This window comes from Lytechinus variegatus, chromosome 3 (genome assembly GCF_018143015.1).
Source record: "Lytechinus variegatus isolate NC3 chromosome 3, Lvar_3.0, whole genome shotgun sequence".
Taxonomy (NCBI): Eukaryota; Metazoa; Echinodermata; class Echinoidea; order Temnopleuroida; family Toxopneustidae; genus Lytechinus; species Lytechinus variegatus.
The window spans coordinates 75,525,064-75,543,174 of record NC_054742.1 but is presented as its reverse complement, the minus strand read 5'-3'; the positions used below and the strand labels follow the sequence as shown (position 1 = coordinate 75,543,174).

The window sequence follows — 18,111 nt, the reverse complement described above, 5'->3', positions numbered from 1 at the left end:
TGTTGCATTATTTTAGCAGTGATCCCCTCTACGCACTATAATACACTGTTATTTAGAGTGCCATAACTTTTTATCTGATCATTTTTAAAGAAAATGTCTAGCAAACCTGTAGAGTGTTTCCTGGGTTTTCTTATCGTATATAAATTTATTGGCTAAATTATGGAAATATGTATAGTAAATTACATTTTCTAAATGCTTTCTCCTAATACTTCTAACAAATTTAGCCCCCCTTTTACTTTGGTTCTTGTGTTAGTGGCATGATTTTTATTTATCCACTTGGACTGTTCATTACATAAGCTTTGTATTGATACCAAAATCATGATAATCTGATAAAAAACAGCCCATATATAGTGGAAAATAATAGAGAGTAAATTTTTGCCTGGTACTGTACTCCATTGAAAGGGTCTCATTCACATTCGTGCCAGAGTCACAGACTCCTAACAATAAACCTGGCCATGGTATTGTTTGTGAGGAAGGTTTTATTGATTTTCTCCTCTCCTTTTTCAATGAACTTCCTGGCTGTGATCTGGATGTATTGATTTTTTTGGAAAACTCAACGATTCTGTAATTTGTAAACTGCGATAATCCGTCGAATGCTAAACTAATGTCGCACGCGCGATTGATCGGTACACATGTACAGTATACAAAAACATCAGGCTATACATTATAGCTAGGCATGTTCCGGGGCATGCAATTGTTCGAAAAATAATTGGACAGAGGACATCTATGGGAAATGTGTGGTTGTGCAATAATGCGAACGTATTGCATGAGGAGTAAAGAGAAGAGACAAAATTTATGACAATTTTTGTGACAAAAGTAATGACATCCACCAGAATACCGATCTTGTCATATCTCTGAGAAAAGATAAAATATGGAGAAAATACAATGTTCAGAATACCGCCCCAGGCTCCTATCATCAGTCGGCAGGATATCGGGATATTTGGTACTAAAAGATATGAGAAAATTTATGACTGCTGTCCCCCTGTCATAACTTTTGTCATATCTTTTGCTTCTATAAAATGATTATGCGCATTTGAATCTGCGTATTTTGGTGCGCGTTAACTCTTCATGTGTTCACCTGTAAACCCCCTGTGTTGCATTATTTTAGCAGTGATCCCCTCTACGCAGTATAATACACTGTTATTTAGAGTGCCATAACTTTTTATCTGATCATTTTTAAAGAAAATGTTTAGCAAACCTGTAGAGTGTTTCCTGGGTTTTTCTTATCGTATATAAATTTATTGGCTAAATTATGGAAATATGTATAGTAAATTACATTTTCTAAATGCTTTCTCCTAATACTTCTAACAAAATTTAGCCCCCCTTTTACTTTGGTTCTTGTGTTAGTGGCATGATTTTTATTTATCCACTTGGACTGTTCATTACATTAGCTTTGTATTGATACCAAAATCATGATAATCTGATAAAAAACAGCCCATATATAGTGGAAAATAATAGAGAGTAAATTTTTGCCTGGTACTGTACTCCATTGAAAGGGTCTCATTCACATTCGTGCCAGAGTCACAGACTCCTAACAATAAACCTGGCCATGGTATTGTTTGTGAGGAAGGTTTTATTGATTTTCTCCTCTCCTTTTTCAATGAACTTCCTGGCTGTGATCTGGATGTATTGATTTTTTTGGAAAACTCAACGATTCTGTAATTTGTAAACTGCGATAATCCGTCGAATGCTAAACTAATGTCGCATGCGCGATTGATCGGTACACATGTACAGTATACAAAAACATCAGGCTATACATTATAGCTAGGCATGTTCCGGGGCATGCAATTGTTCGAAAAATAATGGGACAGAGGACATCTATGGGAAATGTGTGGTTGTGCAATAATGCGAACGTAATGCATGAGGAGTAAAGAGAAGAGACAAAATTTATGACAATTTTTGTGACAAAAGTAATGACATCCACCAGAATACCGATCTTGTCATATCTCTGAGAAAAGATAAAATATGGAGAAAATACAATGTTCAGAATACCGCCCCAGGCTCCTATCATCAGTCGGCAGGATATCGGGATATTTGGTACTAAAAGATATGAGAAAATTTATGACTGCTGTCCCCCTGTCATAACTTTTGTCATATCTTTTGCTTCTATAAAATGATTATGCGCATTTGAATCTGCGTATTTTGGTGCGCGTTAACTCTTCATGCGTTCACCTGTAAACCCCCTGTGTTGCATTATTTTAGCAGTGATCCCCTCTACGCAGTATAATACACTGTTATTTAGAGTGCCATAACTTTTTATCTGATCATTTTTAAAGAAAATGTTTAGCAAACCTGTAGAGTGTTTCCTGGGTTTTCTTATCGTATATAAATTTATTGGCTAAATTATGGAAATATGTATAGTAAATTACATTTTCTAAATGCTTTCTCCTAATACTTCTAACAAAATTTAGCCCCCCTTTTACTTTGGTTCTTGTGTTAGTGGCATGATTTTTATTTATCCACTTGGACTGTTCATTACATTAGCTTTGTATTGATACCAAAATCATGATAATCTGATAAAAAACAGCCCATATATAGTGGAAAATAATAGAGAGTAAATTTTTGCCTGGTACTGTACTCCATTGAAAGGGTCTCATTCACATTCGTGCCAGAGTCACAGACTCCTAACAATAAACCTGGCCATGGTATTGTTTGTGAGGAAGGTTTTATTGATTTTCTCCTCTCCTTTTTCAATGAACTTCCTGGCTGTGATCTGGATGTATTGATTTTTTTGGAAAACTCAACGATTCTGTAATTTGTAAACTGCGATAATCCGTCGAATGCTAAACTAATGTCGCACGCGCGATTGATCGGTACACATGTACGGTATACAAAAACATCAGGCTATACATTATAGCTAGGCATGTTCCGGGGCATGCAATTGTTCGAAAAATAATGGGACAGAGGACATCTATGGGAAATGTGTGGTTGTGCAATAATGCGAACGTAATGCATGAAGAGTAAAGAGAAGAGACAAAATTTATGACAATTTTTGTGACAAAAGTAATGACATCCACCAGAATACCGATCTTGTCATATCTCTGAGAAAAGATAAAATATGGAGAAAAGACAATGTTCAGAATACCGCCCCAGGCTCCTATCATTTCTTGATTCCCCTCCTTCCGTTCAGGGGAAAGAGTTTGTCCCTCATCTTCCATCGGTACAGGGGATAAAGATGAGGGAGCTACCCCTGAAAGAGTGTCCTGGAATCAGGGAGCAACTATGAAGGTTTGGTGGGGGAGCCGAACAGGTGCGCTAGTCAGATTAGGACTCTTTGTCCAACAAGGTCACCTCTAATAGCAAAGTTCCAAGAGCAACCTAGGCTGTGGAGTCCCTGGTTGGTGACTCAGGCGTCTACTACCAGACGCAGGGCAACGATCAATGGTCCTGGAATAAGGGGGGAATAGCTCATGGGGAGGCACTTGCAGCGGCAGATCTAAAGATTCACTGATGGCTTCCCAGTGTGCAGACTGGCAGTCGTCTAGTCGATCGGCTCGGTGCTCAATATCACCGGCATTCTGGTGAAGATAAACAGTGCTCTGAGAGGCTCTGAAGCAGCGCTGGAGGCTGCAACGCTTAGCTGTCCACAAAGAAGAGGCAAGACTGCCCTACATGTATTACAAGGGCTTATGTCTACTTATCTTCTTCTTGTGAGTCATTCGATAAAGGGGCTAAAGAGTTCATAAGAGAAAAGTTAGACAATCACAGTTTCCTGCACAGAACGGCTATCTCAGTACAGCTGCAGGCAAGGAGGTAGCGTCCCCCAAATCTCATAACTTCGGATTCATGGTTCTCTTTCGACTGCAGGTGGCCCTGATGCTAAAGTCACATTTCACATACGGCAGGCGCATACTAGTCGAAAACAGCTGTTTTATTCAAACCACCTATATGTAGCTGGTAAAAAAAATGTTTAGATGGCCATTTTTGACTCGCCGTACTGGCACCATCAGGGAAATGTCACTAGTCGCACTGTGGTCTTTTTGACCTGATGGCTGGTGGGTTATTCAATCTTCAAGGTCGTGCAAAGCACAACTCAGTCAGAATCAGGCACCTCCATGATAACCTTGGCCATTACCTAAACATCAGCCAGAGAAAGAGGACTTACGGTGCACCAAACCTAGTCGATTTGATTGCCAGGGGAAGAGCACTACGCTCTTACCCTGGTCATTGGACCCAATGGCCACTAGGTCAATCAGTCCAAGAGAAGTCACCATGCATTCGGGGCTCCCAAATTGTATAGGCCCTGTCACAGGGTACTTGGCAATTACTTTACATCTCCACAGTTCCATCCTCTCTAGAGCCTGTCGCAGGACTCTAATGACTGCCCTTGTACTCACTGCCACTGATTTTAGGGAACAGCACTGAGTGGTTGAATCACTCACGGTAGCTTTGCTGGGTCAGAAGACCTCATCCTGATGAGATTGAGGGTAATAAAAACAAGGTAGCTCATGAACCACAAGTCTCGCCTGATTTCGCGATCAATGAAATATGCAACATGATCTTTGGACCCCTAGAATACATTTGACCTTATCATCCTCATGAACATACATGTGGTATTAACCAAGGATCATTTGTATCAAGTGTAAACAGAACTGATGCAGAAATAAAGAAATGAGAACAAGTTGCACAAAAACTAAAAAAGGGAAGAAAGGATTGACATGACCAGTGCTCTGCATCTAGCTAGACTTATTTTAGTGGTAGTCGCTATTTCACAGCATTACAAAGTTTTTTTTCAGGCTGAGTTAGTGGTCTTAAAGCCATTAAAAGTGAAGGAACATTAATATGATATCAATCAAACAAATGTAGGTCTCTGCTTAACTGTTCAGGCAAGACAAAAACAGATGGAGGCAAGACAAAAACAGATGGGTACAAGAACAAGTGGAATGCCTCTGGCCGTCTCACCTGCATCACGCAGTTCAATATAGCAGCAGTGCTGACTTTGAATACTACTCTAACTTGCACAAGATGTTCAGTGATACATGATTACTCTTATGTCCACATTTTATGAACTAGACCAATAAACTTACAGAGATATGGTTATTCAACAGATACACCCAATTCGGCCAAAGTTCATTGACCTTTGACCTTGGTCATGTGACATGAAACGCGCACAGGATGTTCAGTGATACTTGATTACTCTAATGTCCAAGTTTAACGAACTAGACCAATAAACTTTCAAAGTTATGATGGTAATTCAACAGATACCCCGATTCGGCCAAAGTTCATTGACCCTAAATGATTTTTGACCTTGATCATGTGACCTGAAACTCAAACAGGATGTTCAGTGATACTTGATTACTCTTATGTACAAGTTTCATGAATCAGATCCATAAACTTTCAAAGTTATGATGGTAATTCAACAGATACACCCAATTCGGCCAAAGTTCATTGACCTTGGTCATGTGACCTGAAACGCGCACAGGATAATCAGTGATACTTGATTACTCTAATGTCCAAGTTTAACGAACTAGACCAATAAACTTTCAAAGTTATGATGGTAATTCAACAGATACCCCCCGATTCGGCCAAAGTTCATTGACCCTAAATGACCTTTGACCTTAATCATGAGACCTGAAACTTGCACAAAATTTTCAGTGATGCTTGATTACTATTATGTCTAAGTTTCATGAATCAGATCCATAAACTTTCAAAGTTATGATGGGAATTCAACAGATATCCCCAATTCGGCCAAAGTTCATTGACCCTAAATGACCTTTGACCTTGGTCATGTGACGTGAAACTCAGGCAGGATGTTCAGTGATACTTGATTAACCTTATGTCCAAGTTTCATGAACTAGGTCCATATACTTTCTAGGTTATGATGACATTTCAAAAACTTAACCTCAGGTTAAGATTTCGATGTTGAATCCTCCAACATGGTCTAAGTTCATTGACCCTAAATGACCTTTGACCTTGGTCATGTGACATGAAACTCTAATAGGATGTTCAGTAATACTTGATTAACCTTATGGCCAAGTTTTATTAACTAGGTCCATATACTTTCTAAGTTATGACGTCATTTCAAAAACTTAACCTCAGGTTAAGATTTGATGTTGACGCCGCCGCCGCCGTCGGAAAAGCGGCGCCTATAGTCTCACTTTGCTTCGCAGGTGAGACAAAAATATATACCTGCAGTCTTAATGAAAAGCTCCAACCTGTGAGGAAAAGCTATGAAAAAGAGTTTGAAGATGATGTTATCTCTATTTGAAGTCTTGTGCAACTTTTGAGACCAAATTCGCGATGTACGGTATCGTGTCAAGAAGCCACATGACTTTTTATGAGACAATGTCATGCCGAAAATGGCTCATTTTGATACTTTGTGTACAAATAAAAGGGTGATTATGTTTTTATCTAATAATAATAATATAGGATATCTATATTGCGCACATATCCACCTGGTTAGGTGCTCAAGGCGCTCCTATATTGTTCTTCTTAATTAATTTAGGGGTTAATTAAATTGTTAAATGGTTAGTAATAATATCCATTGAAAAAAACAGATGAATAAACAAAGAAATACATAAATTCTAAAAACAAAGAAAAACATAAGGAAAAATTTGGTTTCTGCAATTTTTTTTTCTTTGTGGAAAACCTTTGAATAAGACTTCAGAGGGTACATTTGGGTAAAAAAAATTTAAGTGAAGTTGGGTGATAAATATGCAAATAATGTTTTTCACAAATAAGTTTTGATATTCTGAAGATGTTCTTCATCACAGTGAATTCAATAGTTGATTAATCGGTTGTCTCTCAAAGCAGTTGAAACTTGAACAAGCGTTCACAAGGTTTCGGTGGCTGCTGCTCAACTTTGTCAAGTGATAAAGATTTTGCTCGGACGTCGGAGAGGCGGAAATTGTCGTACATTGGTGAGTGTGTCGGAATGCTGACCGGTCGGTGGTGGTTGCTGTTGGTCGATGGTGGGTGTTCTTCTGCTATGGTGATTTCTGATGAAGAGCATCCATGATTCAGCAATCTCAAAGCCTACGTCTCGATGAATTGTGTTAGAATGTAGTCGAATCTGGATGGATTCCTTCACACGTCTGGTATGCCAATGCTGTGCTGTTGATGCATCTGACACCAGACCAATCGAGTTTGTGTTTTTCGTTCCTACGCGTGTTCTGCTACAACCAAAAGTATGGTGTTTCGCTGCTTAACGTCTCTCTGATGTTCAGTTTACAGTCTTTCTTTTACTGGTCTGCCTATCTCTCTGATATACGAGAAATTGCAGTTCTTGCATGATATCTGGTATACAACTCTATCTTTCCTCTGAGTTGGAACTGGATCTTTGGCTCTGATGAGTTGGTTTCTAAGAGTGGTGACTGACCTGAAGACTGCGAATGTTTTGTTTCTCCAGTCATCACCGTAGTTGATGAGCTATGGAGGAGACGTAGGGCATGACAAGACTGAATATCTAGTCATTTCTTCAGCACATATGCGAAACAAGATTGTTCCACAAAATATTCAAGTTGGCTGTGTGTCTGTTGCTCCTTCAGAGAATGCTCGTAATCTTGGTGTCTTCTTTGACCAGTGTATGAAGATGGACAAGCATATTTCCAAGGTGTGTCAGGCAACTTACTACCAGCTACGGAACATATCGGCTATAAGATCACTACTCAATCGTTCTGCAGCAGAAAGCCTTATTCATTCCTTAAAGGACAAATCCACCCCAACATAAACTTGATTTGAATAAAAAGAGAAAAATTCAACAAGCTAAACACTGAAAATTTCATCAAAATCGGATGTAAAATAAGAAAGTTATGGCACTCAAAGTTTCGCTTATTTTCAACAAAATAGTTATATGAACGAACCAGTTACATCCAAATGAGAGAGTTGATGACATCACTCACTCACTATTTCTTTTGTATTTTATTATATAAAATATGAAATATTTTTATTTTCTCATCATTGTCATGTGAAATGAAGTTTCATTCCTCCCTGAACACGTGGAATTCCATTATTTTAACATTTTGTGCTTCAGGCAAAGAGGTCCTAATCATCACATTGGTAAAAATTGAAATATTGTATAATTCAAACAACAAAAAAACAAAAGAAATAGTGAATGAGTGACATCATCGACTATCTCAATTGGATGTAACTGGCTCGTTCATATTACTATTTTGTTGAAAATAAGCGAAACTTTTAAATGTCATAACTTTTTTATTTTACATCCGATTTTGATGAAATTTTCAGCATTGTACTTGTCTGATTTTTCTCTATTGATTCAAATCAACATTTTTCTGAGGTGGACTTGACCTTTAATCACCTCCAGAATTGACTTCTGTAACAGTCTACTGGCTGGTCTTCCTTCCACTATGCTGAACAGACTTCAAGGTGTACAGAATGCTGCTGCTCGCCTGCTAACTGGTACAAAGAAAAATGACCACATCACCCCTATTCTCACAGATTTGCATTGGCTACCAATTAAGTTCAGGATCGAATTCAAAATCCTCTTTACTTTCAAGGCTGTGCATGGTTTAGCTCAAGGATACATGACTTCTCTTATAGAACAACACTGTGTACGTCCTGGCTTGCGCTCATCTGGTACTGGTGTCACTCTTCATGTACCCATCACACACTTAACAGGATTTGGAGACAGTGCCTTTTCTTCTATTGCTCCATGCCTCTAAACTCTCTCCCTTCTTCACTTTGTGAAATTGAGAACAAAGAACTCTTTACGCCGTCTCTCAAAACTCATTTATTTCGGCAGATGTGTAGTGATTAACTTATTGGATGAACCTGCAGCTATGAATGTGTTTGAACAGATATATGGCGCAATATAAATGCTGTGGATCATCATCATCAAGCAAACTGCTTCTCTTCTAAGTTGATCTGCTCCTTAGGTTAACCATTCAGAGATAATGCCGACTGGAGATGGAGCTGTTCTGGTGACAAATCTGATGGTTGATAGATGATTCTATTCGCCCTGTTGTAGAGGCATTTGATTAAACCGCGTTTGACGGCATGTTGATAGTGGTTTCCCTTCCATTCATGAAGTCTAAGAGATCATTTGAGCTGTCCTGGTTGATGATGACGAAGGTGTCGGTGTCGTCAACATAACATTTCCACATCTAAGACTTGAGTTTCAACGGGCAGTCGTTGAGGGCAGCATTCTCGAAAGCTTCCATATACATGTTGGCGATAATAATAATATGTCCATTTATATAGCGCAGTTACTATGTGCATATACTCAACTGCGCTTTGATACTTGGTATCATATTATTACCCCGGCTGTAGCTGAGCCGCCATATTAATAGGCGCTAAAGCGTTCAAGGAAAAATCCTACCGGGTACCGGGTACCCGATGATGGCTGTAATGGGGCTACCCATGGCGGCGCCCTCTGTTTGTTCCCAGAACTTGCCTTTGTGTAGGAAGTATGTAGAATTTAAGACAAATTCTAGGAGAGCAGAAATTTTATCTGGTGTCAGGCTGGTCCTTGTGCCAAGCTTGGGGTCTGCTGTGAGGCAATCCCAAGCGACTCTGCATGCTCCTTTGATTGGGACATTTGTGAATAGGGACTCCACATTGGAAGAGATCACTGTGTCATCATCTTGTATTGATTGTGTGGAGACAAACTCACCAAAGTCAGCTGAATTCTGGACGGGGTGTGGCAATCTCCCCGATGAGTATGAATGTGCATATTTTACTCATAATAAATATTAAGAAATCTCTCATTTTTTTGTATACTTGCTCGTAATTTATGTGGTAAAGAATGTGCAAGCCAAATTTCGACGCAATCACGCGAACGACGGCTGAGATCAGAAAGGCCATCATGGCCCCCGTCCAATACATTTCGAATAGCCTAGTCCTTTCAGGATTAAGATTTCAATGATAAGACAACATTGTCAAAATCAATTGCCCCTATATGACCTTTGACCTTGGTCATATGACCTAAAAACCAAGCAAGATGATCAGTGATACCTGATTATGATTGTGACCAATTATCATCAAATTGATCCAAATATATTCTTAAGTTATGGTGGCATAAAAAAAATCTTTGTTGCCACTGTTGGAGAAAGAGTGCCTATAACTCGCTTCTTTTATGCAGACACAACAATAAACATTATATCCTACATAAATTCCTGTATGCTGATTGGTTTGATGTCATGTGACCAAACATATTCTCACTATTATGCGATGACGTTAAAATGAAATGCCCACTAAAGAAATTTACTATTCTATGACGTCAATTATGGAATAGTGCACTACTCCATCAGTGACGTCACAGATCATGCAATCTCTCAGGTCAGCGAGGTGTCTCTCAAATCACGTGGAGGCACAGACACTGATCTGCTTTCCACTGAGAGCATGGCTTCAGGAAAAATATGTCTGTCAGGGCAGCACGGTATCTATATTCTGGTTGAAATTAAAAAGGATTAACTACGATTACAAAAATAGATTATCAAGATCTATTGTTCTAACTGATAAAAAAGTAAGATATAAAACTAATATACCAGGCCTTTATTTCAAGGTATAGAGGAAATTATCCATCCTCGGTTGTATGGCAAAAATTACTATTTTTCCCCAGTCCAACCTCAGGCATATAATTTCCACTTTGCCTACTCAAAGCCTGGTATATTTGTTTACTATTCAGAATGTGCATTTGTGTAAGCTTATTGTGGCACAACATATGTGACCAGCATGGCAACACCATTAAGTCAAGTTCATGCTAATCGAATGCACAACATTATCTCCAGCAGTGCTGCGCGTGCTCTATATAAGCGCATTATATAGGGGAAGGCGTGGTAAGTTGAGCACAGGGGCAAGTTGAGCCACCACCCCCAGGCCAATAATGAACATTGTGGAGGTGTCATGTATTGATGACCCATTGCATAACTCCTAACCCTCCCACATTGTTTTCAATTTTGAAACAAAAGGTACTTTTAGAGGGAAAAATACAAATTCAAGCCAAAAAGTAAAAAAAAAAGGTATGAAATAGTGCTTTCTACACACATATGTCTTTAGATATAATAAAGACATAAGGACAACATTGTAAGTCCAGGTATGGATCATCATTCTTTTCATAGTCTTTTAAATGATGGATGCATAAGAAATGTGTGGATGTGAAATTGTCGCATTAAGTTCAGACTGGGGAAAAATAGTAATTTTTGCCATACAACCGAGGATGGATAATTCATATACAAAAACAAGCAAACCTTAAAAAGCCATAGATATTCAGGCAGAAATGAGCAAATTTACATGACTTTACTTTTCCCTTTAGAGGATGTTAATAGAGAATAAGCAAGTGAAAGGACTTTGAATAAAAAATTGGCATGCTAGTTCTTTCCCCATACATTTTGTACATAGGTTTAGTGGCTCAACTTACCCCAGAAGGTGGCACAATTTATCCCATAGATGGGGCAAGTTGAGCCATTTGACATTGCTGTTTTCAAAGGTCACGATGACTTTCAGTGTGGGGGTAGAAAGTTATATATAGGTGAAAAGTATTTCAGAAGAATTAAATTTCAAGACAAGGTACTCTGCACTATGCATATGTGGCAAAGTTGAGACTTGCTACCTTGTTTAGGAAGATTGACTCGGTATCAATAAGATCATACCGTCAGAGTTGTTTCATTTTAAATAGTCATGCTATAATGAACTAATTTGTGCTAGTCAATGGATATTATAATATGAATAATGTATATTGAAAGAGCATGAAGATATAGTGTGTCATGGATATACCATGCTCAGTGCTGCAAATTGATTTTTTGGCAAATCGCACACTTGTAACATTTTCTGTGATCTATTCTTAAAAGCTCCAAGTTAACAGCCACCTCAAGTATGAACAGTTAACCCTGAAAAGCCTGTCCATTTTTCCTCTGAAGTTATTAAAAAGTAAGATTGCATTTTCATTACCTAGATTAAATAGTAGCAAATTATTACCTACATTTTTGAAGTCTAGATTATGATGATAATTAAACTGAAATATGAATATTTAATCTTAACTGAATCCATCCCAATCAGCTCTTAATATTCAGGGTATTCAAAAAAGTCCTGCACACCTTACAAGACTGGATTGATGTACGAGTTGTATTAAAATCAACTCTGTATACAATAAGCCCTAGATCTCTAAGTGAACATCATACAATAAAGCATACTTCAGGCAAACTTACGGCATTTGAATGAGTTCTGTTCTGATGCTTAGCTCGGTCTGATGCATTAGAGAAAGCTTTGGTACAGCCTTGAAACTCACAGACATATGGTCTCTCTCCAGTATGGGATCTGAGATGAGTCTTCAGATTCTCCAGTCGTGAATAAGCCTTGTAACAACCTTCAAACTATACAAAATAAAACAATTATATATTATATAACATTGGAATATACAACAGAAACATTAACCCATCATGGATTCACCCCCAGTTTGAGTGAAAAGCGTGCCCTGTACTGCCAACGTGCATCGTACAAGTATGATGAAATATATTTACATGTTTATACTTTTAAGCTACAATATTTCAAAAACTTAACCTTGGTTAAGAATAAGAAGCGGCACCTCTAGTCTCACACTGCTATGCAGGTGAGACAAAAATAAAGGAGCAGTGGCTCGATTTGAATGGATTTTCATCTCTAATGACACAGACAAAAGAATCATGTTCTTTATTGACCCTTCAAGACTATTTCTGCTCATTTTGCAGCTTTTCAATTCCGACTTCAATTCCGACCTCATCCAACACTTTTGAATCCTGCTCTTTGCATGATGGCATGATCAGAACAAGCATGGTATTATTTTGAATAGAATTAAAAAGGATCTTTTGAATGATGTCAAATATGCATTGTGTAAAATTGGGAGTTGGGAGAAATTAATGGCCAGACTCAGATTTCCAAACTTTTTTTGAGGGTTTTTTTTTTGGTAGCCCAAAATTAATATCCATAAACTTTGGTCTTCTGACCTAAAACTCGAACGAGTTGTTCAGCGATACTTGATTATTCTTTTGTCCAAGTTTTATGAATCAGATCCATAAACTTTAAAAGTTATGATGGAAATTCAACAAATACCCCCAACTTGGCTAAAGTTCATTGACCCTCAATTACTTTTGACCTTGGTCATGTGACTTGAAACTCAGGCAGGATATCCAGTAATATTTGATTACCCTTATGGCCTCGTTTCATGATCTAGGTCAAAATACTTTTGAAGTAATGACATTTCAAAACCTTAACCTAAGGTTAAGATTTTGATGTTGATTCCCCAACATGGTGTACATGTAAGTCCATTAACCCTAAATGACCTTTGACTTTGGTCAAGTGACCTGAAGCTCGGGTAGGATGTTCAGTAATACTATATAGATTAACCTTGTGTCTAACTTTGATGAACTAGGTCAATATACTTTCCAAGTTATGCTTTCATTTCAAAAACTAAACCTTCAGTTAAGATTTGATGTTGACACCGTTGCCGTCGCAAAAGCGGCGCCTGTAGTCTTACTCTACTATGCAGGTGAGACAAAAGTGTGGGCAAAATTTGTGGATCCGTCCATGGTGAGAACCACATCCAAATGAATTTGGTAGCACTCAGACATAATGTAGCACTTTTACTGTATGAGGAGCTTTCACTTATTGCAGCCTGCATGTGGCTTCAACCCCAGTTTTAGTGACAAGCATTCCCAGGGGTCCATTGCAGAAAGAGTTGTATTTAAACGCAAGTCAAAAAATCAATCACAAGTCCAAAATGAATAGCGCTAGCTCAGTTCACACTATAACCACAACGCAAGCTCTCGCTCGGCTGTGACATAACATTAACGAGTATGCTTGGCGTCTGTTTGAACTTTGCCAGGGATTTTCGCTGCTTTGAATCAATGACTTAAGAATAAAGTCCAAATTAGTTTCATGAAGGTAGGTACATTTGTTAATTTCTATCTTGCTGCTCCAAAGTATGTTGACTGAAGGGCATATTCTGATACAGGACATAAGCCAACAAAAATCAAGACAAGGAAAACTGTTCCTTTGTGTGTTTTCATTTTAATATCAGAAATGCATTGGTAGTCACTACTGTCCGAACACCTGTATGTTCTCATTAACATGCACATAATCAAAAGGTGGTGACCGTCAATGCAAACAAAAGAAATGCTTTTATTAAATGCCCATCTATTTATAGGTCCATGCTCTTATCTACCATTTTCAAGTACAAAATGATATTTTTTTTCAAATTCAAACAAAGTTAGTATTTGCCCTTTACAGTAAAATTAAAATTAAATGATTAACAGTGATATGGCACTGAACAGGATTCCCACAGAAAGAAACAGCTTAGACTTAATGCTGCTTTATTGAGTTTTGAAAATTTGAGTCATCACTTAATGACAAAAATTAACAAGCCAACTTGGAAATGAAAATGAAAATTCAATGTCTTTGATTACATGTATGTTACCTCAAACTGATGAATTGGCCCATACTTACACTACATTTATGAGGTTTCTCGCCTGTATGTCTCCTCATATGAACGACTAACATGTACTGAGCTTTAAAAGGTTTCTCTTCTCGGATACAATCACGCCATCGACAGATGAACTCCTTACGCTCGTTGTGAATGTGATCATTGTTGATATGCTGTATGGATGTATAAGAACAAACAAGAGCGTCGCTAAGGCAAGCACATAATACGCCTGTCGGTAACATGGAAAATAGAGTTATTGGTCAAGCAAGAAAAGTATTAGATGGCGAATTCACCTTTGACCTTCTGGCCTCAAAATCAATAGAATTGTTAGGATCTATGCTAGTATCATACGCACCAAATTATATGAGCCAAGGCTAAGTTACACTGAAGTTATCACGTTTACGAGGACTGCAGTGTGGTAAGATGAAAACATGTCGCTGTAACCTTGACCTTTGACCTCAAAATCAATAGGCTTCTTGGGATCCATGGTTGTATCATACACATCACACATTATATGAGCCTAGGTTAAGTAAACCTGAAGTTATTGCCTTTACAAGGAAAAGTTATACGACAGACAGACGGACGGACATTGGGTGTAATACAGTAATACGTCCCATCGAGACAGGCGTATAATAAAAAGACAATGTACTTGGAGCTGAGGCACTAACAAGGAGTGATAAAATTGTAACAGTTCCAATGTGGAGTAAACAGTACTTGTTCTGAATTTCTAATTAATTTATTTGTTTTATTCCTTTGTCATTATTTTTTCAGTACACATAATTTGAAAGACATACATGTACTACATGTAGTCCAATCAATACAGGGTTTGACATACCACTAATTGGAACACAGGATATTCCACTACAATGTGTTCCAGGAAGGTCCCCTAAACAACAGTCCCCAAAATATAAGTAGAAATTTATGAAATTTGCATATTATGCAAATTAGCCATAAAAATATTAAAAAAGGAAAATAATCCACAGATTACAAATTAATTGTACAAAGCAGTTAAATTTGAGAAAAAATTCACAATAAACTAGAGATGCTCGGCAGGACGCGCGGCCGGGTACATGTATCCCCCTAACCCACCGCTTCATCCGTCATTGCGATATATAGAGCTCACACAAAAATTTGACAAATAAATGCAATTATCATAATGACAATGACCCTGCCCACATTTTGCCTTTTGGTACCAAATTTGATGACAATAATATGACATAGCAGTGTTTCTCTGCAGAACATAAAGTATTGTCAAGTATCACCTGTTGGAGAATAAAGGTACAATTATAGAGTAGGCCTAATCTGAATATATTATGTAAACCTAACCCTAAGACCCCCCACCAAAAATGAAAGCATCTTCGCTTCACCTTCTAATATTGCTTCTGTGTGCCAACTGTTATGACAAACTGAAAAAGCAGAAAATACAGGTTTTACCAAATTTTCCACGTCTCCGCCCACACCAAAATCAATACACGGCTTTCCTTTACCGTAATGGACCTTCATGACAAATTAGAAGATAATTGTAAAAGAAATGCAGAAAATCAATAGGCGGCTTTGCTTAATGGACCTTCATGCCACATTTGAAGATGATCAGAGTAGTACTGCAGCTGGTAGAGTGCTTACAAGGACATCTCTGCTTTTTCCACAAAAACTCTTGTTACCATGGCAATGATGGCTCCACCACACCAAAATCAATAGGTGGCTTTGCTTAACCATAATGGACCTTCAGGCTACATTTGATGATGATCAGAGAAGTTTTCAATCAAAAGTGCAAACAAATCTACCTCATTTGCATATTAAGAACTAAGAGCCTTCTGCAGATATTACAATAATTGGATGTATTGGCATCGCATCCCCACAAGGAGGCAGTGCATGACTGCCCCCTTGAGATTAAAAAAAAAATTAATTTTAGAAACAAAGAGATCTTGGTCATGTAACACTACTAATACCCCTGTCATTCTACTGAGGGAAAAAAACATTCCAATACGCTTATATGGGCCCGCTGGGAGACTGATTTTCGGAACTGAAGTTGCTACCCTGGGTAAATATACCGCTACTATTATTATAATATTAGTGCAGTCACTAATTCTTGAGCAGCTCGTGGACTAGTCTCCAAATACATACCCAGTCATAGGATCAATTGATACAATTTGTAATATTAAAAGGTATTTGAAATATTTTGCAATTACTTTCTTTTTAATATCGTGTGTAGCATCGTGGGTGATGAATAACTGGAGGTAGGCAAGTGTAAGATTTTTTAATAAGTAAAAGGTGCCACCTTCCGTGTCTGTCATAAATAATACTTCAATGTACATGAATGAATTGTTTACTGTTAGAGAGATTGGATTTTGGAATGCAGGTGTCCTCGCTGATCTGGGCTGATTCATTCATATGTGCAGGTGCACTTGGAGAGATGCATAATACAGAGATGCCAACTTTTGGAAATCAGAATTAGGGAGGATTTGCAACTGACACCAAATTATGTAGCGCACATCTCGAGCGCGGAGCGCTTGACCCATGCGGCTGGGGTCCAGGGTTTCTAGATGCTCTCTAGTGCAATCTGACCCTTATTTTGGAGCATTTCACAAGTTTTAAAAAAACATTGTTCCCACTTTTTTAACATAAAAATTGAAGAAAAATATGCATTTTTACATGTAAAAAAAAATGAGGGGACAATAGAAGAAAAGTACCTGTTCAAAAATAATAAGGAGGAATTATAATAATCCAGTTAAGAAAAGCTCAGCGCAGATAACGTCTTCCTCCTCACTGGCTGGTCCCTTGCTTGGTGAAATAAGTGAACAGGAGCTAGAAGTTGAAGACTTGTCTTTGCAATGTCCGTATTCCCTGAAATGTCCACGCTGCAAACTGTGCAAAATGCATGGTAAATTCCTCTTTCCGACTTCTGAATACGTGGGTTCTGGAGACTGTATTCAGTGATATACTTCTGAGACCATTTCTTGGTCTTCTTTTGTTGATTTTCCGCCATTTCGTGTCGATATCAACCCATCAATACACCGAAATCTTGCATTGATATTCCACCGCACGACTCTACAAATCCAGCGGCCGCGAGCGGACACGCCTAGCGAAGCTGGCCGGGCCTACCGGCCTGGTGCACAGTGGATTCCCGTTGGGCATATCACATGCACCAGCTTTTCACTGCTCCTTATTTGTCTACCTTTCACACAGAATTTACTAGCAGCAAAGGTAATGGAGTTACTACATGCTAGAGTTAGCAGACGATACATGTACTTTCAATCCAATTTGATCAATGCAAAAAAAATCGTAATTTCGGGAGGATAAGGATGGTAATCGTAAGGGCGGGAGTTGGGATGAATTTTCGGGAGCCTCCCGATTTCATCGGGAGGGTTGGCATCTCTGAATTAATACAAACCTTGATTTAGGAAAGATGTTTCATTGAAACAATAAACTGAAAGATTTAATCTTAATTTATATTATTCTTTCGACAATCAAAGAGAAGGTGGAAAAATAGGTCTGCTTTTATTTCTGAGAAAAAGACAATACTTTTGACCATAAGTTCAACAACTGACACCCTATTGAGATTGAATTTTCTAACATGTGTTTGCCATATAATTTTTTAAGTAAGGGGAGCTGGAGGTCACAATAACTAGGTCAACTATTGTGATTTTAATTGATGTGATTCCTGACAAACAATCGAAAAACTCGATTGTTCTTTCTGGAAATAATCAAATGGTAAATACCACATTCTCGTCTCAGGCCTTTTACTAATATGTTTACTT

The 18,111-nt window shown here is 38.2% G+C and overlaps 1 protein-coding gene across 1 annotated transcript in view; it reads right to left on the bottom strand.

Moving 5' to 3' along the window:
* Nucleotides 1-18,111, bottom strand: part of LOC121411936 (zinc finger protein GLI3-like) — a 128,102-nt gene that overhangs the window by 54,293 nt on the left and 55,698 nt on the right. The window contains exons 10-11 of the mRNA XM_041604848.1: nt 14,377-14,526; nt 12,105-12,269 (exon numbers count right to left, since the gene is read on the bottom strand). Of these exons, the coding sequence (XP_041460782.1) occupies nt 12,105-12,269; nt 14,377-14,526 (315 nt within the window). The remainder of the gene's footprint in view (nt 1-12,104; nt 12,270-14,376; nt 14,527-18,111) is intronic.